Source organism: Macaca thibetana, chromosome 12, assembly GCF_024542745.1.
Source record: "Macaca thibetana thibetana isolate TM-01 chromosome 12, ASM2454274v1, whole genome shotgun sequence".
Taxonomy (NCBI): Eukaryota; Metazoa; Chordata; class Mammalia; order Primates; family Cercopithecidae; genus Macaca; species Macaca thibetana.
In genome coordinates this window covers 12,849,225-12,876,688 of record NC_065589.1, presented here as the reverse complement: position 1 = coordinate 12,876,688, position 27,464 = coordinate 12,849,225, and the positions used below count along the sequence as shown (strand labels likewise).

General features: G+C 40.5%; 2 protein-coding genes across 29 annotated transcripts in view; one reads left to right on the top strand and one right to left on the bottom strand.

Moving 5' to 3' along the window:
* FBXO36 (F-box protein 36) overlaps positions 1–27,464 on the top strand; it is a 451,851-nt gene that overhangs the window by 197,957 nt on the left and 226,430 nt on the right. The window lies entirely within an intron of this gene.
* The window catches only part of TRIP12 (thyroid hormone receptor interactor 12), a 153,700-nt gene continuing 139,581 nt past the window's right edge, over positions 13,346–27,464 (bottom strand). For all 28 annotated transcript variants that reach the window (XM_050751071.1, XM_050751051.1, XM_050751053.1 and 25 more), the window contains 8 exons: positions 25,409–25,523; positions 24,966–25,120; positions 23,838–24,002; positions 20,657–20,821; positions 17,682–17,795; positions 15,354–15,448; positions 14,744–14,847; positions 13,346–13,883 (listed from right to left, as the gene is read on the bottom strand). In XM_050751071.1, coding sequence (XP_050607028.1) covers positions 13,687–13,883; positions 14,744–14,847; positions 15,354–15,448; positions 17,682–17,795; positions 20,657–20,821; positions 23,838–24,002; positions 24,966–25,120; positions 25,409–25,523 — 1,110 coding nt within the window. In that variant the 3' untranslated portion in view covers positions 13,346–13,686. The remainder of the gene's footprint in view (positions 13,884–14,743; positions 14,848–15,353; positions 15,449–17,681; positions 17,796–20,656; positions 20,822–23,837; positions 24,003–24,965; positions 25,121–25,408; positions 25,524–27,464) is intronic.

Below are 27,464 nucleotides of genomic sequence, written 5' to 3'. Positions count from 1 at the left end.
AGGCAGAGGTTGCAGAGAGCCAAGATCGTGCCACTGCACTCCAGCCTGTGTGACAGAGCATATATATATACACATACACAGAGAGAGAGAGAGAGAGAGGCCAAGAGGGAGAAAAATCAGGCCGGGCCCTCAATTTTATTTCTGACTTCTCTCTGCTGGGTTTGAGGCATGTTGGAGTCGAAAACAAACACCTTCGTCTCGGCTCGTGTCTTTGTGGTTCCCATACAGCCGCCAGGGGTCCTGCACCTCCAGGTATTTCAGCATCCTCATGTAGTCCCCTCCTATCCTGTGCCAGGATTAGTCTCTGGGACCAAGAGAATATAACACAAGTGATGGAATGCTACTTCCGTGATTAGGTTATAAGACTGTAGCTTCTATCTTGTGTGTTCTCTTTCTCTTTCCCTCTCTCTCTCTTTCTCTTTCTCTCTCTCTCTCTTTCTCTCTCTCTCTTTCTCTCTCTCTCCCTCAGATTACTTACTCTGGGGGAAGCAAGCCGTTGTGTCACGACACTCCAGCAGCCCATGGAGAAAGAGGCATGCGGCAAGGAGCTGAAGTCTCCAACCAACAGTCACCGAGGAACTGAGGTCTCCTGCCAATAGTCATATGAATAGCTTGGAAGTGGATCCTCCAGCTTCCAAAAACTACAACCCCTGTGGACTTATGAGAGGCTTTGAACCTGACAATCTGGTTAAGGCACTTCCTGATTCCTGACCATTGGAATGAGGAAGGTAATAATGTTTGTTGTTTCAGACTTTGCTGTTACACAGCAATGCCTAACGATTACACCTACCCTCCCAGTAAATGGTCGCGGGAGATCGCTGAGCTGGCCCTGCAACCCCAGCCTAGGAGAGAGAAGAGGAAGTGTTTTCGTTTTTGTTTTTTTGAGACAGAGTCTTGCTCTGTAACCCCAGCTAGAGTGCAGTGGCATAATCTCAGCTCGTTGCAACCTCCGCCTCCCAGGTTCAAGCCATTCTCCTGCCTCAGCCTCCCAAGTAGCTGGGATTACAGGTGTGTGCCATGATACCCGGCTAATTTTTGTATTTTTAGTAGAGACAGGGTTTTGCCGTGTGGGCCGGCCTGCTCTCAAACTCCTGACCTCAAGTGATCTGCCCACCTCGGCCTCCCAAAGTGCTGGGACTACAGGCGTGAGCCACCAGGCCCGGGCAGAAAGTGGTTTTGTTGTTGTAGTTGTTGACTAACAGGGAAAAAGTTGATTGGAAGCCCATGGAGCGGGACAGTAGAAAATTACAGAACAAACATTTTACAGCAAATTTTGTCTATAGAACATCAAACAATTGTGTTCAAAGCGGAAAGTGTGATAATCTAAGGCAAAGGCCATCTCTACAGCTCCTGTTCCGTTCATCCCATCATCAGTGAGGGTGAGCAGGAAACAAACTCATTCACCAAAAGGAACCCCAAATTAAGCTGCATTTATTAAACTGCTTCGTTAGTCTGACAAAGTGAAAAAATGGGCCGGGCACGGAGGCATCTGGCATTTTACACCATCTGGCATTTTAATAATGGGAAGACATGATGACTAAGTTCTAACACTTTGGGAGGCCAAGGCAAGTGGGTTACTTGAGGTCAGAAGTTTGAGACCAGCCTGGCCAACAGGGTGAAATCCTGTCTCCACTAAAAATACAAAAATTAGCCCGGCATGGTGGTGGATGCCTGTAATCCCAGCTACTCAGGAGACTGAGGCAGGAGAATTGCTTGAACCTGGGAGGCGGAGGTTGCAGTGAGCGGAGAATGCGCCACTACACTCCAGCTTGGACGACAGAGCAAGACTCCTCAAAAAAAAAAGGTGGAAAAATGCACATTTGAAAGATTTCTGTGGTTTCCATGGAAAGCTGAGAACCTTTCTCAAAAGGAGGTACCTGATTCGCAGTTTTTCCTAGGTTTGGCTTCCAAAGGTCACCAAACCCAGCAAGACCGACAAGTCATCCTTTTCTATCCTCCTGGGATATTACCCACTGTCTGGGCTGTGGGTACCAAGTGACTCCCTGGGGACTCATCACAATTTCACCCTCACGATTTCTTGCTCTTTCTCCCTAGTGAGCCACAAGCTGGGCTGGGCGCAGTGGCTCACGCCTGTAATCCCACCACTTTGGGAGGCCGAGGTGGGCGGATCACTGGAGGTCAGGAGTCCAAGACCAGCTTGGTCAACATGGTGAAACCCTATCTCTACTAAAAATACAAAAATTAGCTGGGCAATTCCCAGCTGCTCAGGAGGCTGAGGCAGGAGAATTGCTTGAACCTGGGAGGTGTAGGTTGCACTGAGCTGAAATTGTGCCACTGCACTCCAGCCTGGGCGTCACAGTGAGACTCCGTCTCAAGAAAGAAGAAAAAAAACACAGACACAAGCTATATTCCTCACCCCCCACTCCACATACACCCATTTTCTCTGCCAAAAAGCCCATTTGCTTTTTTTTGCAATAAAAAGCCAAAATTATGATTGCTACCGTAGTAGATAATCTACTTAGAAATCCGAAGCCAGGCGTTCTGACTGCATCTGATCCCGTGGTCTTCCTACCGAGACTCACCGAAATCTCTCGCTCTTGCTGAATGGCTAGGGAAGGAATGGGCACAGACAGCAGGGATGGAGGGCTGGGTGGAAGCCAAAAGCTTGGCTTAATAGTTCTGCATTATGTCCTGTTTCTTCGGGAAGAAGCTCTTACATCTTTCCTTTGGCATGGGAATCACAGTGTGTCACCCACCTCCTCTCCTTGGCTTTGCTTCATGGCCTGGGACCCTTGAGTGCCGCAGAACTGAAGGCAGGCAGGGACGTCCCCTCCTGGTCTCATGCTTGGCCCCAGTACCTCCCTGAAGTCTGCGCATGGGAGCAGCAGCGTGAAGGTTGGGGGACCCCAGCCACCTCTGGGGCTGGACCAGGGATGACAGCACATTTACTAGCGTGAGACAGAGTTGACGGTAACAACCTCGCATTGGGGGCCACGGCAGGCACTCCGCAGGTGATTCTACCCTCACCACAGCCCTGTGACATACAGGAACGGACAGCTCCGAGCTGAGGCTATTTGCTCAAGGCCACAGAGTGAGTGGGGGCGGGGGGGGCACCCACTATCCCATGGGTCGCAGTGCCACTCCACTCAGCTGGGCCGTTTGCTAGCTTCCTACCTGCTCCCACCTTGACCCCTTCCCTCGTGTTGCCTTCCTACCCCACCTCTGCGTCAGGTCACATTTCGGCCTTTTATCAGTACATGACTTTTGGGGAAGAGTTAAAAAATGTGTGTGAGCAACACCCAGAGATCTCAGAGAAAAGGGGAACCCAAAGAGTAATTCAGAGGTAACCTAGAGAAAGTAACTCTCCTACCTGTTGGGGGTCCTGGGCGCTCACGCCCACTCACCTCACTGGGCTGCAGAGCGGTTTCATTTTTCCATTTAAGGAGAACGCCAGTGAATTTTCACATTGTCTTTAAGGAAAAGGTGGGGGCAGGGGAGGTTCCAAGAGTTCGGTTCACATTTAGTAGAGCTGAGCCACAAAAATACACTAAATTCCAAATAGGAAGCCAAAGACTGCAAGCTTTACAAGCACAGTTATGTATATATACACATATACATACATACACACACACACACACACACACCTCTTATTCCATTAGGAAAATAACTTTGCAGGAGAGTGTGAAAAATTAAATCATTCAAGGACAACCATTTGAATTCACATGGTTTGTGGAGAAGACAAGAGCACGAGAATTCACAAATGCCTACTAAGATCCATTAAAAAAGGACTTTGTTTATTTCATTTAATCTTCCCAACAGTCCTGGGAGTAGATAATAGTCTCTCAATATTATACAGAAGAGGTAGACTCAGGAAGCTTAAGTAACTTGCTCAGCCAGAATTTGGCCATCACTCCAACTCCAAACGTGTGCTTGTTTCATAATATCGTGTTGCCTAAACTGTTTTGTCACTTAACCTTCAGGCCCTCAGGACCCAGTTTTGGCAAGAGTGGGATTTCATACATGGTAGACCTTAAAAATAACATCCTTAGGAGAAGACGGAAGAGAGGAGTCATGAGCAAATAGCATCAGCAGCTTGTGACTCTCATCCCTGTGAACCTTTAACATAGCATTGTGGGTTCAATGGTGACTTCCTGAAAGATGTATCTAGAACCCGTGAATGATATGGGTTATGGTGAAGGAGGAAATATTACCTATGTGGCAAAAGTTAAGGATCTTGAGAGGATGAACTTATCCTGAATTATCTGGATGGGCTTTAAATGCAATCACACATATCCTTAGAAGAGAGAGACCGCACAGAAGAGAACGGGGCAGTGTGACCACGGAGGTAGAGATTGGAATCAAGGAGCCATAAGCCAAGGAATGCCTGGAGTCACAGGAGCTGGAAAAGGCAAGGTATGGTTTCTCCTCTCGAGGATTCGCTCTTAGAGCCTTCATAGGAAATGTGGCTCTGCCAACACCTTGACTTGGGCCAGGTGATACTGATGCTGTACTTCTGGCCTCCAGAACTGTGAGACAATGTGTTTCTGTTATGTGCAAACCACCCGTTCATGGTGATTTGCATTCAGTGTATCATAATTCCCTACTCATAATCGGTAAGCAGTCCCAGGAAGCTAATACATATGCTAAGTTAAAAAATCACTCCTGTGACCACATGATGAGCTCATTGTTAGGCTGTGAAGTTCCCACCTGGTTTTCTTGCTGCCTGAACAAATATGGTGGGTGATCTCTTCCGGGAAGTATGGGAAGAGGCAATTCTCTGGACCCATCTCTTCAAAGATGAATCTTTTAGACTTTATAAAAGATAAACATTGAGACTCTCAACTCATGGGAATCATGGAAGAAAATCTCTGGTTTTATGGAAATGCCACAGGCTGGAAATCAGAAAACCTACATTCTACATCCAGGTGGAAACCTGGGTGATCTTGGGAAGGTCTCAACCTCTCTGAGTTATTATTTCCTCAGCTAGGTATGAAGGGGTCTGATAAGCAGTACCTTAAGTATCTTTCCAGCATTAGGATTACTCAAGGTTATATGTCTCACTCTATTGTTAGCATAACAAATTATGTAATTTTAGGTGAAATACGTCAACTGTATTATTATTTAAATAGATGGCTGTATTGCCTTTCTAATGTCCTTAGCTCCAAGAATCTGCATACTTTTAAGTTTTGGGGTATAAAGAATCTGACCAATGGCAGTGGTTACTAACATCCCAGTCCTACCTAGTCTCACGTCCTAACTTGACAAAGGGTCATTGAACAAGTTGGTGGAAACCAAGAAAACCCACTAGTACTTAACATTAAGATGGATTTAAAAGATCAAGAGATAAAACAAAAATAACATTTATTTCCTGAGTCGTTTTAATACCTGGTATTAATAGTGACACAAGTGTGCAACTCAATATATATTTCAAAAGAAACCCGCACTTTTACTTTAGCATTCAAACTGTGTAGTTAACAATTACTTTATTTTGTTCAACTTGATTAGAATAGGATCTAATGTACACTCTTCAATCGAGTTGATCTGAAAAAGATATTCTAAGAACTGCAATAGAGGCTAGAAACTTAGAATTTTAGAGCCCAAAGGGGATTTCATCGGTCTGCTTCCATAATTTTACAGATAAAAAAATACCCAGTGAAAGTTACATGACTTACCCAAGGTCAAATTCAAATAAGAGCCTCAGTTGTCTGAATTCAGAGCCCAGTCATCTTTCTAAAACACAACATAGGAGTAAAATAGAAACCTTCACAGAAAACTTTATAAGTAGCAGGAAAGGGTTTAGTATTGAAATGTCACAGTATTTTACCAATATATACAAAATTCAGAATTGAAACAAGCAGTACTACTGAGGTTTTTTTTTTTTTTGTAAAATCATCATAACCTAAAAACATAATTTAAATTAGAGCCGGAGCCTGTGAAAGTATTGGCAATGTAAAAAGTTGCTCATCTTTCCTGGGCTCTGTTCTAAATGGATTTTGGAAAAAAAAAGTATCACATTCTCTACTCATAATCTTCCAACTGATGGAACATTAGTCTGTTTTTAAAATGGACTTTTCCTCCTCCTGGAACATTTTCTGTGGTGATAGAAACATTGAGGTCTTTTTTTCATTCATTATTTTTATTACATTTTTAACTTTGACCTGTGCCAATATGCCTACTAACTCCTAGCACATCCTAACTTTGTCATGAATTTGAGTTTACTTCTGGAACAACATCTGACTTTAGTTTTATCTACATTGCCCAAGTGAACTATTTACCAAAAACTAAATAGCACCATGTCAACAGGACATTTTGGCAAAGAACAAAGTGTCACCTATGATTACAGGCCTAGTTTAGACTGCTCTTGGTGGTGCTGGTGATGTTAGGAGGTAGGTTTTCATACTCAGTGTAATTCTGTTCATTACCCCCAGCTTTCCTCTGGATTTTTCCAAATCCACATAATACTTAACTGTATACATAGTTGTTTCAGTTTCATTTTCCTTTCTACCTGGATTCTAAAGTCCTAAAGTAAAAGAGCACGGATTATGCAAACAACCTGACTGACAAAGAGGAAAGAACGCAACAGTACAGAAATGCTCATTCATCCCTTCAGTGACTATGTGAGTCTATGCCAGGCACTATGCCAGGCGCGAGATTTAAGAAAAACAACCTGATACCATGGCATCTGCTGCAGAGGATAAAATGGGAAGACCGAACACAGTACACTAAAATATTTGTAGTACACTTAGTTGACCATGAGATCCAAACAAAAATCTCCATGTAAAAGGAAAACAATAATTAACAAAAAGCATCTCTTTCTTAATTCATCCATTTCACGATGAATGTCGAGTTGATCAGTGGCTAAAGAGATTTCTCATCCCATCTGTCATAGTTTGAATGAGGCCTCCAAAAGTTCATGTGTTGGAAACTTGGTTGCCATTGTGGTGATGTGAAGAGGTGAGGCCTTTTGGAGGCGATTGGGTCATAAGGGCTCCACCCTCATGAATAAATTAATGCCATTATATTGAGAGTGGGTTAGTTTTTGCGTGTTTGGCCCCTTTTTCCTCTGTCTTGCATGCTTGCTTGCCATGTGATGCCTCCCACCATGGGATGACTTCACCAGATGCCAGTGCCATGCTCCTGGACTTCCCAGCCTCCAGAACTGTGATCTGAATTCATCTTTATTTATAAATTACCCATTCTTTGGTATTCTGTCATAATGCCAGAAATTGGACTGAAACACCACTCCTGCCCACTCCCATGGGTGTTAAGTGGGGAGGGAAGATGGTATGTTGGAGAGGAAGACCACAGAACTTGCAGCTTTTTCTTTCTAAACATCAAAACACCATTGAATGCTCGGGGAGGAAATGGATTTCATATTCTTGCCATCCATTCAGAATGGTATCAGAAAAATGGGAGCAAATAAATCTATTACAACACAAAATTGTCCTTGGAGGAAAGAAAACTTACTTCGCCTAGTCTCTTAGCCTATAATAATTGAAGACCAACATTTTAAAAATTTAGTTCTAGAAAGCTGAAGAACCTGACTTGAATACTTACATTCTCATTAGAACTATTAAGCTTTTCTCAATGAATTTAGTTATTAAGCCTGTTTTTATTGATCAAAGGGGCAACTACAATGACATTTTCTGAATTTAAAGTCCTTTTAAAATTAGTTACAGTTTAAACAAGCAGAAGTTCTCATTTATGTAGGAGGCCAGAGTGGTAAGACAATGTCCTCCTAACTGAAGGAAGCTGGGGAGAGGGATGGCCTGTGTGTGAGGAGGAGAGGACAGGATTGTGGCTTTTTCTGACTAAAATCGTCACTTTTACGTTTCTCTTCTTATCCCTCTCTTGTGCCTACTTATAAATTCTGCAAAGGTTTTTTTTTGTTACTAACTATAATTAATTTTGTTACTAACTATAATTTGTTACTAACTATAATTATTGGCTGAATATAAAATCTAAATGCTTTCCAAAAGCTGCAACACACAATTACTGTTTTCACTCAGTAGATAACACGTTGATATTTGGACTATCTGGAAGCATTAGGGGGCATTTTGAGTTGTCATAATGACTGGAAGGTGCTATTGACATTTAGAAGCTAAGGGCTTGCTTTGCTATAACCCTCTACCAGGAAGAATTGCATCAACCAAAATGCCTATGCCAAGAAATCCTGGGAGACATTTTAAAGAATCATAGAAGATTTTAAGAATATTACCATTAAAACATAAAGCTAGAGACTGGCTTCACAAAAACATAGAGAGTAAGGTCCAGTGGGGTTAGCTTCCCTTATCGGGGAAGTGTGGAGCCAGGACTCCATCAGGCCTTCTGACTCTGTCTGGGGCTCTTTCTGCTCCACCAAGTTTGTTTTCACAAAGCCCTTGACACAAGTCTGTATGAGTTACCATGATGCCAGGGACTCTGCCTGGATGCCAAGGGCTGCATGTTCTATTCTAAGTGACTTTGGAACACACTTTGGGAATAGGACTGACTGGGATGAATGAGTTTTAACAAATGTCCAAATTCCATCAAGAAACTGCAAGCTGAGCCCATTGGGTTTTCTTTACATTACTGTTAACTTTACAGATGATCATTTCAACTAACAGCGGCTGCCCCGTATAACTCTACAATTGCCCACGTTAACATTAACCAGTGTTTAGACCCCTTGCAATCTGGACTTGTGTCTTCTGCCCTAATATTCCTTAGTACAATCTTGATAATAAATTGTTAATAGTGTCCCTAATTAACATTTTGATGTATCATAGCCACATAGAAGATACCAAAGTCAATTCCTGAAACCTCAATTCCCAATGAGAGTGCAAGAATCCAGCATGTGTGCCTGGGCCTCAAAGCCACAATGGGACATTTGAGCTGGTTATGGGGCAGTTCTGGGACCTGGTTCCTTGCAATTTCTTGCATAGGAAGGACAGTGTTATTCCAGGCATCAGCATGACCCTTCTTTCTGCCCTTCTCATATAAAGTGAGAGGAGAAGCAACACAGGAAACCAGCTAATCTTGAGGTTACTAACCTGGCTCAAAAAAAGAGGAAGGAATGACACGGGCTTCAGTAAGCATATGAGTTAGGAGAATCCAATGGCTGAATCTCTCCCCTCCCAAAATGCCTCCTGCTTTTGTATGCATTCGCCTCAAGAGTTTGAAAAGACATTGTGCTTTCTACTAGAACAGTGCCCCAACAACTGCCATTAAGATGGAAAACTTCATCCATATACCCATTAACATGCCAACACTAATTCATACAATCACATCAACCAGAAGTGCAATGCTACCCAGCTCCAAACACAGAACTGGTTATCTAGACATCAGATTGGTTATAAACTTTGATGCCTGTCTTGTGGTGAGCTTGTATTTAGTAGTGCCTTTCATCTCTGATTTAGAAATTTTACAGACCAAGAGATTCACCAAAGGAAACGTGTTTTTCCCTCAGGCAGTTGTATCAAAACAATGTATGTGTGCGTGTATGTGTGCATATATGTATGTGAGCTGTGTAACTGTACACATACCCTTAAAAATAAAACTAAGTTCTGTCATCACTCTTCTAACAAAAATCCATCTTTCACTTTCCCAAATCAATTCTATTTTGCTTTTTCTATTTCAGTGAAATAGACTGGACATTTGCTAAGGGCGGAAGAGCCAGTCATGAAAGACAAGCACAATGACTTCATAGCGTTCCAACCAGTAGGCTCTATTGTCTGTGCACATTTTCAATGCCAAGGGCACTATTTTGCCAGCGCATAGGGATACCTTACACAAGTGCTCCACCAGTAAGCAGGTAGCAGGGCCACCTTTTTCAATGTATTTGTCTTCTACAGTGTTCTCCACTATCTGCCTCCAAAAAAAGCTAAGTTCCCTCACTGCATTACTCACCAAAATAGGAAGCTTTCCAAAAGTCACCCATGCAAGCACATACCACTTCTTAGAAGAACCCTCTAGTTGTGTATAATTTAATAAAACTGACCATGTAGGATAATGCTGTTTATTAAAAATATAGTCAGGGAGAAGGAAGTCAGTGCATTTATGCAATTTTACATACACATCTGTAGTTTGAGGTTCCATTATTCCAACAGTTCATATAAATCACTGTTTCAGATAAAAGGAAAAAAATGCTTTACACAGGAGATCAGCAATTGGTTATAGGTTTGGAAATATGAGTCGGCTTGTAGTAAAAATAAAACCACCTCTTCCATTATTAAAGAATGTCTCCTTTATGCGGAACAAGTCTTTAGCGTTAAGAACTTTTCCTTGCATAAGAATTGTTAACTTGAAGTTCTCGGAAAACAGCTAATCCTGTTTTCTCTATTTATAAATGCTATTTTGTCTGGGTTTTTTTGAGGTCACAAAGGAAGCGTCTTCAGTGATCTGTCACTACGTTTTCCTTTACCGGGTATGTCAACGACCGCAATGTCAAACCTAGGACTCATACAAAAGCATTTCGCAGAGAATCATAAATACAGAACACGACATGTCCGAACAATGTTCTCATTACAGCAGGGAAAACAAAATGGATCAAAAAACAAAGCCTAAAATAAATGAAGGCTTGATCATTTTGCTAGTAGAGAAATGAACAATAGCATCCAGAACCCTCCAAAAAGGATTTGGCATATGAATGCACTTGTATGAAAAACTTCATCACATTTTTTTTTGGAATAGACTCCACTCCCATTTCCTGAGCTCACGCTCAGACGGGAGTCCAGAGTACAGCCGCAGCACCTGCTAAGCCAGAAGGAAGACAGCAAACTTACAACTTACTCGCGACAGTCCTCAGTGTGGAGAATCAAGAGTTTTGGATCTAATTTCTTGGATACCGAAGTTGGTGCTCTGTCCCTTGGCCTTCTGTGTTAGGATGTATAGGATGCCCTAGGGAAGTCACTCCACAATAGGGAGTGGTCACATTCATTTGAAAGCACCACTCCTTTCCATGTTATGTACCTAACTCAAACCCAGTAAAGAGGGACTCCAAGCATAATTACTTTCTTTATATCCTGCTAGTGAAAGAAAGTTCTGTCACTACAAATGCAGGGAACCAGAGACAAGCATGAGAAGAGAAAAATCTGCATTTCTTATAATGAGTGGCTGTGTGAAAGGTTTCTGCTGGGTTTGGCTAAGGCATCTAAAACTCCATGTCCACTCCCAATTAGTCTACCTAGAACTTACAGTTCAGTTTTCTGGGGGCATAGGAAGAGGGGATTACATTTAGCTACCTCTTCCTTCTTAAAGTAGAATAGTTAAAAATAAGTTCTCATGTATAAAGCAGATCAAATCAGTAACTGTCTAAATGACAACGCAAATTCGGTGTTAGCTATGACTAACATCTGACTGACTCCATCTCAGCAAGAACTAAAGGACAACAAAATCTCAGCTGCTATCCAACTAAGTGTTTAAAGTATACTAAGAAATTAGTGTTTGTTGATAGGATTACCAAGCAAATAAATTTAAGGCATAACTGGAGTTACAGCAAATGAAGTATATACTTTTTCCCTCTGATGCAATAAGGCCTCTGCCAAGAGAGATTGCTTTAAGAGTTTTCTTGCCCCAAATTAGCCAAAGGTCCCGAGTATTGGAGGAGGAAGAAGCTAAAGGCTGAGGCTTTTAAACAGATAACTACAGACTTTGAAACACTCAAGACTTTAGAGTTTGAGTCAAAATCATCATATATACTTATTAGAAGCTGGAATCGATGAGGCCAAATTTGCCAGGGCCACAACATGGATAAAACGTCAAGTACAGATGAAACATTATTTTGTTTACACATGTCTAAATTTTAACAGAACCCTTAAAAAAATCAGGAACAAAATGCTATGTTCACACAAAAATCCTTGTGCTTAGTTTGCAGGAAAGTATCAGAACAGCTGAAAACAAATGGTTTCATTCTTTAACTTCACTTGATGAAGCTGCTCAGCAACTGTGCTGTTAGTGGTGAAACTGCAGGAACAATTCCGTTCTTGGATTTCAGGGAAAAGCCATTCACTCGTCAGTCTCTGCAGAGACAGGCAGAGACTCCTCTGCCCCCAACTCCTCTGACAGTTCCCTTCCACTTAATGGGGTCACTACCCAAGTGAACTCTCAGGAGGGGACGTTTCCATATAAGGCCATATAAGTGTAAATTGACACAGCAATCTATGTCAAACAAGCCACTGAGTTTCTTTTGGGTGGTGGGATAGGGAAAAGGGCCTATGTCAATGAAATAAGACTTACAGAACAGTCAAAGAAAATTGATTTCTCAAAGTTCAATAAAAAAAACCCCAAAAAACAAAAAACTAGCTCATCTCTTATTTTCAAGGAGATGAATTATGGAAAATTCCTTCAAATTTATGCCACAGGCTTAATTTTGGACCTTAGGAAGGAATCTCCTCCCATTTTCTCTTCACATTTTAGGTTCTTCAAGTTGTTATTATAAATTGTTTGAATAGCAAAATCAGCCATGATGCGAATCATGGAGACACGCTGATTTCCTTGCATTGAAATACATCTATACAATGGAAAGTTATGCGTACAGCACAAAACTATAAACAAAAAGGTGAAGCAAACTTTCTTTATTTTCAGGTAAAAACATTAACCTGATGGATTATTGCAGATTTGAGAAATCAGCACATAAAACGACTGGACAGCATTGCTTACAGGTGCTTTTATCTGCGTCGAGACAAAGGCTGAACTGTTTTGTCCCAAGTCAGCACTGGGAGAAGGGGAAGAGGAGCGTGGAATAAAGAAGACTATGAACAAAAATGTAAAACAAAAACAAAGAGAAAAATTTTTTTTTTTTTTACTCCAACAGGGAAGGAAAACTGCTTAGTCTGTTTAAAAATTTTACATTAATTTAAAATGCTCTGGCCACAGAATAATAAATACCGGCCAGCCCAAGCTGTAGACTTCTTCACCTTCATAAAAGAAACAAATGAGCTTTCCCTGTCTCACTCCAGAGGCTGTTGCTGCTGGAATTGCCATGGAAACAGTCCTAGTGTGTCACCTGGCAAAAAGCCAGTAATACCCTAAACTATATTCAAACTAAACTATAAGAAAAGTCTACCTAGTTACAAAAGCTGAATTATATTCAATATATTTCCATCCAATGAATTTTAAATTAGATCTGAACTGGACAGAACATGGGACAATGAACCCATGGGTCACGAGCCCATGGGTAATGAAAATTGGAGAACTGTGAGTTGTATACAAAAACAACTGTGAGCTGCACAGACAATAATGAGTCAGGGAGAGAAAATCAGAGGAAAGTGAAAAGCACATAGAGCTAGTCTACTAAACTATATTTGTCAAATACATGTGAGCTTAAATTTCTGTACTTATGTACAAGAGTTGTCTTTGGAGGAAACAGAACTGCAGACTTGGCTAGATGGATACACACAGCCCAGAATTAAACTGCACAGCGACATTTATTGTTCCAGCCTGGAAAAACATCCCTTTTTTAAATTTCACACAGCAAAGCATGTTAAAAACTTCACTCATCAAATAAATGATAATTTAAACAAGAACTTGCTAAAGAAACCTCATCACAACAACGTTTTAGGGCCTGATCACTTTAAGTCCATGGGGCCATTAATGAATATCAACCAAATGTCTCTTTATAATCTGCAAGCCGTTTTTCCTACAACAAGAAGGCGTAACATGTTTCCTTGACTCAGGTGATACATTAGAAAAGAAATCATGATTTGTTTCTTTTGCTGTAACAGGCAGACACTGCATTTCTTGTTGTGATCAGGAAAGATGGAACGACTGCTGCCCTTCTCTTGCTGCTATCAACAGTTTTTCACGCATTATCTCAATGCTTGAATAGTCCGGCAACTTAAGATAGTTCACACAAGTCATTACAGAGGGCAAGAAGTCATCTGGGTTTTCTGTTGATTCAAATGTCTTTCGGACAATTGTCAAAGGTGGATTCAAACTCCGGAATCCTGATTAAGAGAAAAAGACAGACAAGGAACTTAAGTTTTTAAAAAACATCAACTATCAGAAAACATTCCACCGCTCTGCTGTACAATATTATACACAAGGCATTCTTTCTTGCTTGGCAATTACACATTCAATATACAGTAAGTGCAAGGAACCTGCTTTATCATTTAAAAAATCGCTATGTAACATGGAGGCAACAGTTCTTTATGCCTTCTGATTTTTAAAATGGAATACCCACAGTGGTTCACGGCTGTAATCTCAGCACTTTGGGAGGCCGAGCTGAGTCAGTCACTTGAGAGTTTCAGACCAGCCTGGGCAACATGGAGAAACCCTATCTCAACAAAAACACAAAAATTAGCCAGGCATGGTGCTGTGTTGTGCCTGTAGTCCCAGCTAGACAGGAGGCTGAGGCAGGAGGATCTCGCTTGAGCCCAGGAGGCAAAGGTTGCAGTGAGCCAAGATCACGCCACCGCACTCCAGCCTGGGCGACAGAGTGAGATCCTGTCTCAAAAAACAAAACAAATCAAAAACAACAGAATACCAATTTAACTTATATTAGGATTCAATCTGAAAAACCAGATTTTAGAATCCATTCTCATCTAAGTCAACTAAGAGTTTAGAATGTACAAATGGCCTGGAATTTTATCTAACCAGCATCACACATGTATTAGTAATCCCACTTCAATTTAAGACAAACCCCACGAAATTCCCTGCTAGTGGTCTCAATGTACTCTAATGATATTGGAATAACTAAGAGGCACTGCAAGTGAGATAAAGAATCTCTTGCTGATGGTCCTGAAGTTTCACACTCACAAACCCACCCATAGGTAGAATACATGCTAAACATCAACATCGTACCCACCTCCAACAGGCAATCTTGGGCTACCAGTCACAAACTGGAGAAATAACCTCTGCTGCTCATTATCAAAACTACTGAGAATCTCAAACAAAAACTTCACAGCCCGACTATAACAGAAATAAATATACCACAATTATTTCATCAGGTTAGAGTTTTAATCACATTGCATTGCATCACATGACATCAAAATTAGATAGATTAGCACTTGTAAATTACACATGTATTTCCATTACAATGTACTCAATCAAATTTGTTTCTGTTATGACTAGAATTCAAATGGAATGATTACAGTTGTAATAAGTAAGACCTGATCTGGTACTGTACAGATATTTCTGCTTCACTATGTGTAATAATGGGGAACAGGATTAAATGTCTTCCCCAACCCCTAGTATTTTCACAGAAATACTTGAGAAAGAAACCCTCGGGTCTTAATTTCCTATCTTGAGAGAAGTAAGGCCAAAACAGAAGCAGGCATCCATTAATAGGCAGACACATTTTAAAATGAGCCACTCCCATTTTTGTTGTTTACACGTGTGCATGTGTGCATACACACACACCCCCCTCTCCACATTCTTCAGAATGAATAGAAAACCCGGCAGAGCCCAGTACTCACCTGTCATGAGTGTAACCGTGATCAGGCCTGCAGCATTCCATCAGTGTCTTTGCATCCCAAGTGTCTGCTTTACTGCCACAAAGGAGCTGATCCAGCTGTGAGTTCAAATAAGGGTAAAGAGAATTAGGAAAGAAACATTTGCTTACCTGAGTGAAAATAAAGGTCTATGTGTACCACACAAGAGTATCAGTCTCAGTACTAAAACTTTCTGCTTGGGACCTCTTTCTAAAAAAAAAATTTAGAGATTCCACTTCCTTTTTAGCTGTGCACTATTAAGCACCTTGCCCATCTGTAGGGACTTGGTTCTGGAGAAACCCTTCCTCTCAAACCAAAAACACCTGATGACCCTTGATTTCAGTTTTCCTTTCGTCTCATTACTTTAGGTGCTTTGAATGGACAATCTGCTTCTAATCAGGGAGATTTTATAAATCCTGGCTTTCAGAAACACAAAAGTATACAGTAACAGATGCCAAGGGAGAGAACATTGAGCTGGAGAAAGAAGTGGGATAAGCAAGCTGAACTAGGACACAGCAAATGGGTAGGTCTTTACACTTCGTAGAGAGGCATGTCTACGCCATATGGTTGGTTGTATGGGGACCAACCTAGATATTATAGAGGGCATATTAGAAAGCAATATATGCTTTCATGTCCTTAGAAAATCTAACATTGGTTTCAAATTAAAACCATGCCTTTCCTCTGGTTAACTGCTGATTTGTAGAAGACTGCATACTTCGAGAAAATCCAATTTGAGGCCAATGAAATTTAGTATCTATTATATACTGCTCACTGTTTGCTCCTATATGTTTAAAGACAAAGCCTTGCTCTGTTGCCCAGGCTGGAGTATAGTGGCCTAATCACAGCTCACTACCGTCATGATCTCCTGGGCTCAAGTGATCCTCCAACCTCAGCCTTCCAAGTAGCTGAGACTACAGGTGCATACCACCATGCCCAGCTAATAATTTTTATTTTTATTTTAGACGAGGTCTCACTATGTTGCCCAGGCTAATCTTAAATTTCTGAGCTCAAGTGATCTTCCCACCTCCATCTCCCAATTGTGCCCAGCCTATTTAATTTCCATTACTCTGACAGGGGTTATTCCAATTTTACAGATAAACAGTCCTATCAGATACAGTAACTTGGATAAGGTTATACAGCAAGTGGTGAGGACCATGACTCTATTCCAGGTGACAAGCAGTGCCTACAAGTATCAGGCACACTACATGCTTAAAAAAAGTAGTAAATCAAAGTAGACACAAATATAACTGAGATTAAGATATTAAGTTAATCAAAAATTTACAGATTCAGTCAGTAGTGGACGTACACTCTAAAACTAGTATTCAAACAGTAAATAAAAAGATTTCAAAACGGAGGGAAACTGGACACATTCTAGAGCCTTTCTATATCTCACGACCAGTGAGCACTTCTTTTGAGATTTGGCACTTCAGATAAAGATGGTAATATGGTTTGGCTGTGCCCATACCCCAAATCTCATCTTGAATGGTAACTCCCACAATTCCCACCTGCTGTGGGAATGACCCGGTGGGAGGTAACTGAATCATGGGGGGGCGGGTCTTTCCCAGGCTATTCTCATAATAGTGAATATGTCTCATGAGATCTGATGGTTTTAAAAGGGAGTTTCCCCCGCACAAGCACTTGTCCTGTCTGCTGCCACGTAAGATGTGCCTTTCACCTTCCACCACGATTGTGAGGCCTCCCCAGCCACGTGGAACTCTAAGTCTAATAAATTTCTTTCTTTTGTAAATTGCCCAATCTCGGGTACGTCTTCATCAGCAGCATGAAAACCGACTAATACAGATGGCTAGAGAAAACCAAGCACATAAATCCATTTCTTCCATTCTCAGAAGTATTCTCTGTATTTGGCAATTAGATAATTTGTAATAGTTTCTTAAAACTTCAAGGACTAACTTTGTGAAACAATGTCTCATCGAATCGAAGTTTCATTAAGGAATAAAGTAAAGGCCCCTCCATGTCTCTTGGCTTCCACAGCAGTACAGAAACATGCAGAACATGCCACACACCACACAAGTCCCCATTCTCCACTGAATGGCACTGAGGGTCTAGGCTGACAAAGATGCTATGCTTACTCTGTCACGCGTGGAACCCGCTCCTCCAATCTAAGAGAGGACACCTACTTAACATTCTTACTTGCTCAGGAATTCTTTCTTTCCTTGTCTTTCCCAAACCATCCCATGCTATCAAATACCCATTTTGTTGTTTTTGTGCAACAATACCGTCTTTGACTAGGCAGCACAGAAACATTCCACTAAAACTATAGGTATGACCATTTTTTAGACATAAGCTACTCACTTCCTCCGGGTAGAAGTACTGAAGATGACTGAGTGGGAAGACTGATTCAAATCCATCTCTGAACGAATCAAATTGCCTAGAAACGCCTTCATTTAGTGCCCAGAATATAACCAGCTGCAAAAAGAAAGTTTTCAAAGAACTGTGACAAAATTTCAAATCTCTTTATTATTTAATATGTGGCAAAGTACAGTGAAACACCCTTCTGAATCACTTAATAAAGAATAAGTAAGTTATTAAGTCTTTAAAATACCTGCCAGAAAACTACATGAGTAAAACCTCAGGTTGACATCTAATGTGGGGCTCTTACTAATAACAAAACGTAAAAAAAATGCCACGTGCATTTATATTTAGTATGTTTAAAAAATCTACTTATGTTAAACCCATGCCATAGAGTTATATTACCTCACTAGATGGGAATCAAATGAGAACTTCCCAAGAGGATAAAATGAATTAAAGGTAATGTTTGAAGAATCACAATTACCCACTATGAAGGGTTTTTAATTTTTAATGTAAAATGTTTAGTTCTAAATCCTAGGAAGTTCTTAGACCCAACCTGTCTGCAGTGTGTGCTTCCTATTAGAAGTAGGCAAAGCCTGGAAATGAAGTCACACGCAATTGGAGGGTAAGAAAAAGCAACTCTTACTGGTCCAACAATCTAAATGTTAACTCATTATTTGCTAGGAAGATGGAAGAATAGCTTTCACAAAGTCAGAAGAAACAGGATGAGAAGACAGTCCCACTGACTATTAAAAAGGAATTACTTATGAATCACACAACTGTTAAGTAACAGGGGATTTTGGTTGTTATTATTATTTCTTTTGAGACAGAGTCTCGCTTTGTCGCCCAGGCTGGAGTGCAGTGGCATGATCTCAGCTCACTGCAACCTCCGCCTCCCCAGTTCAAGCAATTCTCCTGCCTCAGCCTCCCGAGTAGATGGGACTACAGGTGTGCACCACCATGCCTGGCTAATTTTTGTATTTTTAGTAGAGACGGGGTTTCACCATGTTTGTCAGGCTGGTCTTGAACTCCTGACCTCGTGATCCACCCGGCTCAGCCTCCCAAAGTGCTGAGATTACAGGCATGAGCCACTGTGCCCGGCTGGTTATTATTTAACCTATAATCTCTCTCTCTTTTAAAGCTGATGAAGAAACTGGAGATGAAGTTTTTCAGAGGCTCCATCTAAAGTCCCACAGCAAGTTAGTGGAAAGGTCAGTTCAAGGGGTAGGTGGCCATTCTGACCTAAATCCAATGCCCTTTCCACCCCATGTCAGGAATAAACCAAAACAAATTTGTCAAACATTGGTAATAAGGATCTATATATAGTTGTAATTTAAAATACAATTTGTGTTCAAATAAAATTACTTTTCCTGAATTTGGCAAATATAGTCAAGCATCACAAATTAATATATACATGCTTTTTTTTTTTTTTTTGAGACGAAGTCTCACTCTGTTGCCCAAACTGGAGTGTAGTGGTGCAATAGTGGCTCACTGGAACCTCCACCTCCTGGGTTCAAGCGATTCTCCTGCCTCTGCCTCCTCAGTAGCTGGGACTACAGGTGTGCACCACCACACCTGGCTAATTTTTGTATTTTTAGTAGAGATGGGGTTTCACTATGTTGGCCAGGCTGGTCTTGAACTCCTGACCTCGTGATCTGCCCACCTAGGCCGCCCAAAGTGCTGGGATTACAGGCATGAGCCACTGTGTCCAGCCATATATATATTTAGTGCGTTTTAAAAATCTATTTATGTGAAACCTATGCCATAGAGTTATATATTGCCTCACTAGATGGGAATCAAATGAGCATTTCCGAAGAGGATAAAATATTATTGAGAATTAGGGGTAATGTTTGAAGAATCACAATTAGCCACTATTAAGGGTTTTTAACATTTTTTCCTTTTTTTTTTTTTTTTTTTTTTGAGATGGAGTCTTGCTCTGTCGCCCAGGTTGGAGTGCAGTGGTGTGATCTTCACTCACTGCAAGCTCCGCCTCCTGGGTTCACGCCATTCTCCTGCCTCAGCCTCCCAAGTAGCTGGGACTACAGGCGCCTGCCACCACACCCGGCTCATTTTTTGTATTTTTAGTAGAGATGGGGTTTCACTGTGTTAGCCAGGATGGTCTTGATCTCCTGACCTCGTAATCCGCCCACCTCGGCCTTCCAAAGTGCTGGGATTACAGGCATGAGCCACTGCGCCCGGCCAGGTTTTTAATTTTTAATGTAAAATGTTCTAAATCCTGTGAAGTTCTTAGAACCCAACCTGTCTACATATATATATATGTATTTTTAAGAGAAAGGGTCTCGCTCTGTTGCCCAGGCTGGAGTGCAGTGGTGCAACCTTGACTCACTGTAACTTTGAACTCCAGGGCTCAAGCGCCCTCCCACCTCAGCCTCCCAAGTGGCTGGGACTACAGGCTCGTGTCACCACACCCAGCTAATTTTTGCATTTTTTGGTAGAGATGAGGCCCCCACTTTGTTGCCCAGGCTGGTCTTGAACTTCTGGCCTCTAGTAATCCTCCTCCTGCCTCTGCCTCCCAAAGTGCTGGATTACAGGTGTGAGCCATTGCACCTCGCCCATAAGTCAGTAATTTGAAAGGTGTCACCAAACATAAAAGTGTGCACTGCGCATGCCTGGAATAAACTCTGTCAAGGTAGCTGCCTTGATGGAAATGCAAAAACGCAATTTAGTAAGAACACAAATGATCTCTCTTTTCACTAATTTTTTAAACTAGGAAAATGTGGTGTAATTAGATAGCATTCAAGCCTGAGGAGAAATAATTCAAGGTTATATAAGACAAGAAATATCTGACATGTGCACTTAAGAGCAAAGAGCTCTTGAGTCAAGCAGCCTTCATGCACTGGTCCTGGGGATGCGGAAGGTCTCAAGCCATAGCGTGTGCAGCCAGAAGCACGGTACAATCAGGCCAAGTCCTCTGTCTTCACAACTGGCCTACCCCCCAAAGACGCACAATTACATACTCTTAGATACTCCTCTAAATTGTGGATAGTGACTGGTATATCCTTCCCTCCTTTCTTCAGTTCGATATTGGGAAACCCTGGCAGAGTGAAATCCAGTCCTAGATCTTCAACTGAGCAGCCATTCATAGTCAGGGTTTCTAATGCATACTGTAGACTCTCTTTGGTCTAAAAAACACAAATGGGGGAGAAATGGTATCAAGCAAAATTAACTCACAGTTTTTTGTTTAAAAAAATAAAAGATATCCTAATAAAGCTGATGGTTTCCTTTAACTCGTAGCTTCTTTATTTTTTTCCTGGTCATAATCTACATATGAACAAGTCACTGAGATCACAAAGGAAGTAAGTATAAGAAAAGAGGGCTGAAGTCCTTCTTCATTATGGGATGCTGCTGCTCAATTTAAGCACATGCAAATCAAATTTCACAGTAAGTGCATAATAGGTTGCATATTAGTTAATTTTAAGAATGTGGACCCTAGAACTAGACAAACTTTTCATTAATTCTAGGCTAATCTTGAATCCAATATTGTATAAGTATACAGCAAATACTGATAATACAGTTGGGAAATTGTAAATATAAAAAACGTACTATCTAGTGATAGTGATTAACTTTCTCCCCCTGCAAAGCTCGAGTCTACAGAATGAAGCCTGCAGAGGCTTCATTCAACTACTTCAGGTCTCTGATGCATAACAAGTTTGTATTCATGCAGCAACACTGTGATTAAAAAAAAAAAAAAAAGTTCCGAGAAATCCCTAAGAAAAAGGCAAGCAATACTTTGTAAGACAAATGTTAAAAAATCTTTATTACTCACTTTTTAAAAATGTGTAAGATTATAAAAGGCCTATGTAAATTTTTTTTAAACTTAAGGATCAAAACCCTACATACCAAAATGTAAATTCCATCTAAAAATGAAGACATCAAGTTAGGAGAAAGAAGACAAATGGCTTTCCAAACTGGAAATGCCTCCGTGTACGAAATTCCTATAGGCTAACAATTAAGGTACAGAAAATTAAGTCATTTAAACTAGAAATAGTTAGAATGTTCTGATTAATTAATTAGTCATTTTTTAAAGAGCAAACTAAATGCTGTTTAGGATTCTAAATAATTCAGAATACCAAGGAGGCAGCAGATTATTGAAAGTAAATGGTCACAAAATTATGTCCATTTTTGCTTCTCCGCAAAAACCCACTTTTAAGCCTCTCTCCATTTTAGGTGCCATTTGAAGTCCTCCAAAGGGAGGCATTTTATTTTACATTTGAGGTATTCTTCAGCAGAAAGATTAAAAAAAAAACAAAAAAAGTTCTCCATTTTCATGTTCCCCCACTGGTAAGTTCTCAAAACTATCCTCATACTCCCTGTCACAGATTAAGGTGATTACTATTACACTATTGGAAAGTCTCCTCTCATAGCTACCAAGGAAATTGGTAAATTTATTTGTAAAGATGTGCATTACAAAGTGTTGTTATTAGACAGGAATCTAGAATTTACAATGTCCTAGAGATGTTTAAAGGGAATTTACATTAGTTTCTCTAGATTTTACATAGTAAGTCGAGAAACTAATGTAAATTCCCTTTAAACATCTCTAGGACATTATAAATTCTAGCACATTTTCCGTATCTCTAGAGACTTTAAGCTACCAAGTAGAATCCGAGCCAGGACAACTTGCCCCATCTCTATACTTTATTAAAGAAACAGGACGTGGTTTTTCAGAATGTCACCATTTCTCATGCTCTTGTTCACAGTGGGTTATTATGTCAATTTCTGGAGTGTGGATTCTGTGCCATTCATTTTCTATTTTTAAACTGACAACATCAGGAATAATAAAGGATAGAACAAATCTCAAAAACAAACAAACAAACAAAAACTACTGACAAGAGAACTGTGGCGGCGTACTGCATTTGAGACAAGCATATATAATAGAGCCTGCATGGTGTGGAAGCATGCAGACAGCCTGGGTTTGAGCTCCTGCTCTGTGTTCTCTAGGTGTGTCAGTGACCTTAGGCAGGTTGCTCAACCTGTCTGCCCTGGTTTGCTCACCAGTAAAATAGAGATAACAATACCCCATGTTATCTCTATGGTAGTTGCTGGGATTAAATAAATTAACATATATATGGTACCTAAAACAGAGTCTCCTGTTTTACTTGCTTTTTTGTTCTTCCTTTTTTTGTTTTGCCATTATTTACCTAAGAGATAATCCTAAACAACACTGTAATAGTTTAAAACTTACCAAGTTGTTAAGTGAAAACCAAAATGGTTCTAAAAATTCTAAAATGACAAATTTTGTACAGAAAAGTGGACTTAGCCTCTTTGAATACCAATTTCTCTTAATAGACTTACTTTTCGAAACAACACCACATAATTACAAATTAATACGGGGGATAAAGTGAATCTCCTTACAAATCTTCTAATGAAAAGGCACTCTAAAATCTTATCCCTCTATTGTAAGATCCTCTCCACCTCATCAGGAGAGGTGACACTCTCCCCTCACTACAGAATCTCAATGTGCTATTCTTACTTATTTATAAAATGAGGGTTGATTTAATATTGGTCCAAGTTACCAGTCCAAACAGAAGCTTTCTGGGTTTGTGCCACAAAAAAAATAGAACCTTGTTTTCTTCTAATACCAGATACAGAACCATTATTAATCTCAGATTAAGTAATTTATCTATTGTTAATTATATACATTAAAATTACACAGTAATGATATGAAGTTCAAGGTTATCTATGAGATGTCACAGAGAAACCTCAACATGTATTACCAAGGAATAGTTGTTGGCACTCACAGTGACCTTTAAAAAATATCTTCCTGAGATCTCTTGAAACAACACTGTTCCTAAATTAAGGTACCTTTCTTGAAAATAAATCTGTTCTGAGAATAGTTTTACTGATTCAAATGCTTACTAAAAGATGATTTAATATCTGCCCAGATACATCAGAGTTCTTATTTATGGTGTGATTTAGAATTGTATTTTATTTGCTAATCAAGAAGTTTATAACCTGCTCTGAGTATAGGTCATGTGACCCACTGTGAAATCGTATGTCTTAGTTAGTATAATAAAAGAATTAAAATCTCCTAAAATAAAACATTACTATAACAACTGAGACAAATACAAACCATTTAACAAAAGCCTCATTTTTCTAAAATAAAGACCTGATCCACTCGACTGTTTCTTCTAAGCCTACCTGGGATTTATCTTGTTCAAGTCTTTTCTTTTGTCTGACAATGTCTTCTAGGTGATAAACTGATCTGGCTACAACTGGGTCGATGTCAAACAAATCGTGTGATGTCAGTGAAGTTTCTTGCCGTAGCATCCATTTATAAAAGGGTAAGCCAAGGGGAAGGTCCACCTGAAACGGAATATGCATAATATTTTCACTGTCACACTAAGCTTCCAGCATTACCTCCATCTAAGGCACTTCAGGAGATCATTTAAATATTAATAGGTCCAGTAATCCCCAAGAAAGAAAATTCTGTAGTTAGGAACTATTTCTCCCACTACACAAAACTGATTGATTCTCTTGATTTGGGGCTCTAAACGCAACTCCACTGTAGTCTGTATTATTGAATATCCCAAAGCAAAAAATGTTAAGGGAAAAAACTTACTATATTTAAAATAGCAAACTAAATGGAACTTCTAAACTTAACTGATAAACTGCCCACTCTTCAGTTAAAGTGAAATTGTAAACTTGTCAATTTGGCCACAGGTGAAAATGTCTTATTAAACATACTGATAAAGTGCCTCCGGAAACGGGAGAAGAGCATGGTGGCTTCGTGCCTGTACCTCCCCAGTGCTGTGGGAGGCCAATGTGAGGGGATTGCTTGAGGCCAGAATTTCAAGAGAAAAAGAAATGAAGAAACGTCCAGAAACATTCCAACCTCTATGAATGCTGATCACTTGGGTTATTTTCACAACAGCACTCTAATGGAAATTTAATGAAGTTTAGTTACATGCACAAACTTTCCTACCGAATTGAAAAGGTAATGTCAGACTCTAAAAAATAAATAATTAATACCACCTTAACTTGCCTGATTATCTGAATCCTTGCTACCCAAGGAGTGGTCCACAACCTGGCAATTGGGCGTGCCCTGGGAGCTGATAGGAAAACTTAGAATCTTGGACAGTAGGACAGTCTTACCCCTGCCCAACTGAATCAGAACTGGCATTTTTAACAAAATCCCCAAGTAATTCATATGTGTATTAAAGTTTGAGAAGCACTGCTCTGAAGTATAGCAGTAACTACAGGAGACTGAGGTACTTGCACAGAACATTCTACACCAAACCTGCAAAAAGCAAACCATCCTAAACTTACCAATCTGAAATCCATGATAGCCTTGGCCATTAATTTTCCTAAGAAGCGAAACTTCATCTTAACCTTTGCGATATGAGCTGGCTTTGCTGTCCTACCAAAGGGAAGCGCAAACAGGCCCTGGAGGTTTTGAATATACTTGGTCCCTTCTTGGCTTCCTGAAAAACAAGCAATTCACCAAACTTTAGATGATGTTTCCAAAAACAAAACAAAACCTGGTAACTAAGAACATTTAAGAAATTAAGTATTCTCAAAATGGGAGTGCGGATCACTGAATGAAGTCCTCTAGAACTGGAGAGGCCTTCCCTACTTGATAAATGAGAAAACAGAGGCTATAAAGAAGCAAGCACAGTTGTCCATTAGAAATTAAATATATTTAATAAACCATCAGAGTCCATTACCTGATCTGAGTAACACAAACCAACTAACTTACAGATAGGCATTACCTTTTGGATTGCTAAGAGTTACTTCTTCACCTCTCCAAAGACCCAAGTCAGCTCTCTGTAGTTCCTGAGATACAAGCGCATAAAACTCCAGTGTAGGCCCAAGACCTGTACCAACCTACAGAGGAACACAAGTAGAACGATTTCAAATTTTAGAAATTGTGCTTTTTTACTGCCAACCTCTTGGATATGTGGACACTAACAGCAACTTGTTTACCAGGATGCTTTAGAGACTATTTTCCAAAAATGTCCTGACCGGATTTATTCTTTCAGTCCTGGTCACCTGGACAAAAACTAGCAACTCTTCATTACTTCCTACCCGCTAAGGCCCCAACATGTCAGTTGAACGATTGCAGGTTGTACTCACAGAAGTGCCACTGTGGCTAACATATCTTTCCTTCAGGAACAATATGGCATTGTCTGCGTATGGATGTCTTTCCCCTTTTTCTCTTTAGTGAACTGTTACCCCAAACCAGCTCAAATGTCACCCTCTCAAGGGGAAGGCTCCCCTCAACATCTGCTCCCAACAGTTAGTTTGCTCCTTTTTTCTTGGGGCTTATTTTACAGCTACTTAAATACTTACTACATTACTTTACCAAAATATCAGTATATGCTTGCATATTTTGCAGGATGATAACTGTTTTGGTCACCCTGTATCTCTGATAGTACCTGACACACAGTAGCCATTTAATAGAGATGTGTCAAATAAAATACAAATAATGAAAGGTCTGATTCCACACCAGCACAGACAGGACTGATGGCATCATACAGGACACCAATGCTTCTCAACTCCCAGGGTGCACTGGAATCCCCAGAGCTTTAGCCACATACACATATAGGGGTGCCACGTCCTGAGGATTCTGATCTGGCACGTTCAGCTTAGAGCCTGGGCACTGGTATTATTAAACAAGCTCCGAAGGCGACTGTGCAGCCTACAGTTAAACTACTCCTCCATGAGACACCTGATGTGGACATGCCTGAAGCAGTGTTCATAGCTTGCTCATTCCTTCCTGTTCTGTCAAGGTCCTACCAGATCAGACCATAAACAAAGATATGCAGGTAGTAACAAGTTCCTATCATAGGTTATACACTAAATCTAACTGTAACCCTGTCAAGAAGGCAACATTTACAGATTACTCGTAAACAAAGGGTACTATTTTAGCATTATTATGGTTACTCTTAAAAATTACTCACACTAGTTTAAAAGTTTAGAGGTGGTCCACTAAACATTTAACTCTTTCAAAACAGAGATCTGCTTGGGCCTAGTGGTGCTTTCCTGATTAACCCCTAATCCTATTAGAATTCCGTACCAGTAAATGGTATCACCATTAACCCCAAAATGAATACTCCAACCAAATCCTTAGAGCTGTCCTTGGCCATTCTCTAAACCCGCACAATCCAATCCATCAGTAAATACAATTTAAGCGCTGCCTTCAAAATGCATTCTAAACTAATTACCAACTTTACCCAGCTGCTATCCTCTGTCATCTGGTCTACTGCTAAAGTCTCCTAGATGGTCTCTGCACTAACATTCCCGACATCTTATATCCCATGCTCATAGGAGCAAGCGTAATCCTTACAAAACACAAGTTCGCGGCATTCCTTTGCTGCTTTCCAAAGGTTTTTCATCTCATTCAAAGCAGAGCTCCAGTTCTTACCATGGCCTACATGACCCCTTTGCACATCCCACTCAGTCTCTTTGACTCCTCCTACTCTGCCCTTGCTCACTATGCTCAAGCCACACTCATCCTCCAACAGGCTAGGAACACTGCTTCTCTGTTGTTGTGCTAGAGATACTTTTCCCCCAGACCGCAATGACTTGCCTCCACTCAAATGTCCTCGGACCACGCTACGCGTCCCCATAATGCTTCATCCTCTTATTTTATTTTTCTTCCACACGGCCTAACATATATGTGTACATGAATGTGTGTGGATGTATTGGCCTCCCCAAACAAAAAGATAAGCTCCATCATGGGGTGGGAGTACTTTGTATATTCTGTTCTACACTGAATCCCAGGCACTGGAGGACTGAGGAACAAAAGAGAAGCAAAGAAAAACC